Source organism: Echinops telfairi, unplaced genomic scaffold (genome assembly GCF_000313985.2).
Source record: "Echinops telfairi isolate 266 unplaced genomic scaffold, ASM31398v2 ScPeMD7_70;HRSCAF=299, whole genome shotgun sequence".
Classification (NCBI taxonomy): Eukaryota; Metazoa; Chordata; class Mammalia; order Afrosoricida; family Tenrecidae; genus Echinops; species Echinops telfairi.
Window position 1 is genome coordinate 59,532,601 of NW_022103968.1, and position 2,544 is coordinate 59,535,144.

The 2,544-nt window shown below is 42.1% G+C and overlaps 1 protein-coding gene across 1 annotated transcript in view; it reads right to left on the minus strand.

Moving 5' to 3' along the window:
- Nucleotides 1–2,544, minus strand: part of HERC4 (HECT and RLD domain containing E3 ubiquitin protein ligase 4) — a 134,871-nt gene that overhangs the window by 17,956 nt on the left and 114,371 nt on the right. The window contains exon 18 of the mRNA XM_004701380.2: nucleotides 280–447. Within this exon, the coding sequence (XP_004701437.1) occupies nucleotides 280–447 (168 nt within the window). The remainder of the gene's footprint in view (nucleotides 1–279; nucleotides 448–2,544) is intronic.

Below are 2,544 nucleotides of genomic sequence, written 5' to 3' on the forward strand. Positions count from 1 at the left end.
TAAAAAACAAAGAACTATATTCTGGAGACCCCTTAAAATGTTACTTATTACTAACAAATATTCAGCAATTACTAATCTTTAAAAAATTATATATACATTAAGTACCATAAACAACATTAAAAACAAGTAGAAAAAGAAAAGCCAGTATGCTTAAGGGACACTGAATTTCTGTTAAGGGTAATGATTTATCACAATAAAATAATAATTTTTAAATAGACTAACAATACACATAGTTTCTGAATAAAATCCAAATTATTCAGAAGAAAATCATCAAGTTACCTTGAGTGGTTTTTTGTAATCTATATTCTTTGTTTTCCTAAGAGCCTCCATTGCATCTCCCACAATATTTTCTCTACGCACCACTAGAATTAAGCAGGGATTCACAGATTCAATCACTGGGAGAAAAAGAGAGGAGACATTCTGTCTGTGGGCCTGATCAATAGCCATCTAGAAAACAAAAGATTACAATTTTAATGGCAAGGCTACTACTATGACTGGGCATAATCTTTACCTTTTATTGAGGTATGATGTGAATTCCTATGCTACTGAATTCACATAGCACCTAACATAATATCCAGGACAGCATAGGAGTTTAATACATTTTTATCAAACTCGAAGTCTTTCAATTAAAATGTGTGTGTATAAATGTGAGTTTTACATTAGCTCTACTCAATATAATTTTACCAGTCCTTGGTTCTTGAGGGATAATTCTCAAACTGAAAAATTCACTGCCATTAAGTCGATTCTAACTCACTGCAACCCTACATGATAAGATAGAACCGCCCCTGTGGGTTTCTGAGACTGGAACTCATTACAGAAGTAGAAATGTGTACCTTCTGCCTGAGGAGCAGCTAGTGGTTTTGAATCAACTATTTTGTGGTTAGCAGCCTACTATGCTACCAGGTCTCCACAAACTCAACCAAACTAACAACTAAGTCCATTCCAACTGCTAACAACCCTACGACAGGGTAGAACTACCCCTGTGGGTTTCTGACACTGTAACTCTTGAGAAGAGTAGAAAGCCTTGTCTTTCTCCCAGAGTGGTTGGTGGTTTCCAAATGTTGACTTTGGGGTTAGCAGCCCAACCCATAACCACTATGGCACCATAATCCTTACAATTTTGTAAGCAAGGTGCCATTGTCTCTGAGCCAGACTTAACAGATTATGCAGGTAACTCAGGTGGCGCTGACCAGGCCACAAAGTCCACATTGTGATTTATCAGTCAACCTAAGTGTGGAAAATGCAACAGTGGCTACATAATGGATCCCCAATATGAACTCTGAACCTAACAGGTCCCTGGGCTTCCTGGTTGATGAAAGACATCAATGAACCTACAGGGTACACCATGTCTCTTTTGGGGACATAGAAGCTTCATACTGGGAACTCTGCCAAACCTCACGGTATGCATCTTTTCATTTCTATCTTATTTTCCCCCTTTAATAAAATGATAGTAATTAAGTATATTACTTTCTGTGAGTTCGGTGAGTGGTTCCAGCAATTTATCTAACTCAAGAGTACTGAGAGCCAGCAACCTGAAAATGAGGACAGTTGAGAACTCAGAGCTAGCAGCTGACATTCTGATGAGGCAATGGGAAAATCTCAAATTTGTAGGCAGCATGTCAGAAATGTGGGAGTCCAGGGGCTCCTGAGTTTGCAACTGATAGCCTAAATGGGTAACAGGAAAGCCCTGGTAATACAGCATGTGAAGTTGCTGGCCTATTTGGCAGCTTGGCGAACTGAGTTCTTTAACTTGTGTGCTCTTACCTAGCTTCAGTGTCAGAGGAAGAAGTGCTGCATGCTGATATCAGAACTACAGAGAAGTGAAAAGTGGGCTTTTAAATTTAACATTATTATTATATTCATTAATGATGGAAAAAGTGGATTGGAATGATTAGCATAATGTATAAACTAATAACACTGCCAAACAAGCATGGAACTTTGGTAATAATAACAAATTTTCTGATGAAAATAAGGAAGAAATGGGTAGCGGGGGCATGGGGCCCTGACCCACCCAAGGGGAGGGTATAGCTTATATCTCCACAGGAAAAGAGGGACCAGATGTCAACCCAGTGCTTCAAGGTGTGAATGCAACATGCCAGTGCGGAGGAGGGAGCCAGTGGAGAGGTATGGGGGGCTGGCCCCAGTCCCAAATACTAAGTGAATGCCTGCCCCTTTCCCGAGAAGAATTTATTTCAAAGGACGGCACTCAATCTGCAGCTCCGGGAGAAAGATGTATCTGATCGGAGCACACGGGAGCAGATGACGGGGGAGGAGGAGGAGAGACTGCAGCACATCCTGGCCCACCAGGCCTTGCAGACGATGACCCCAATTAGAATAGCCAGTAACAGAGAGAACCACATGGCCAGCCCCACAGTGTGGGAATTGCACACGATCTGATCCCAACACACTGAGGCAAAGCACTGGGGGAGTGCAGCGGAACAGCAAGGGAATGGAGCAGCAAGGTCCCCAGTGAATGCTAAAGGTGGACTTTGGGGCCAGGGCGTGGTGCCCCAACAGACCGGACTGGAAAACACTCCCAAAGGC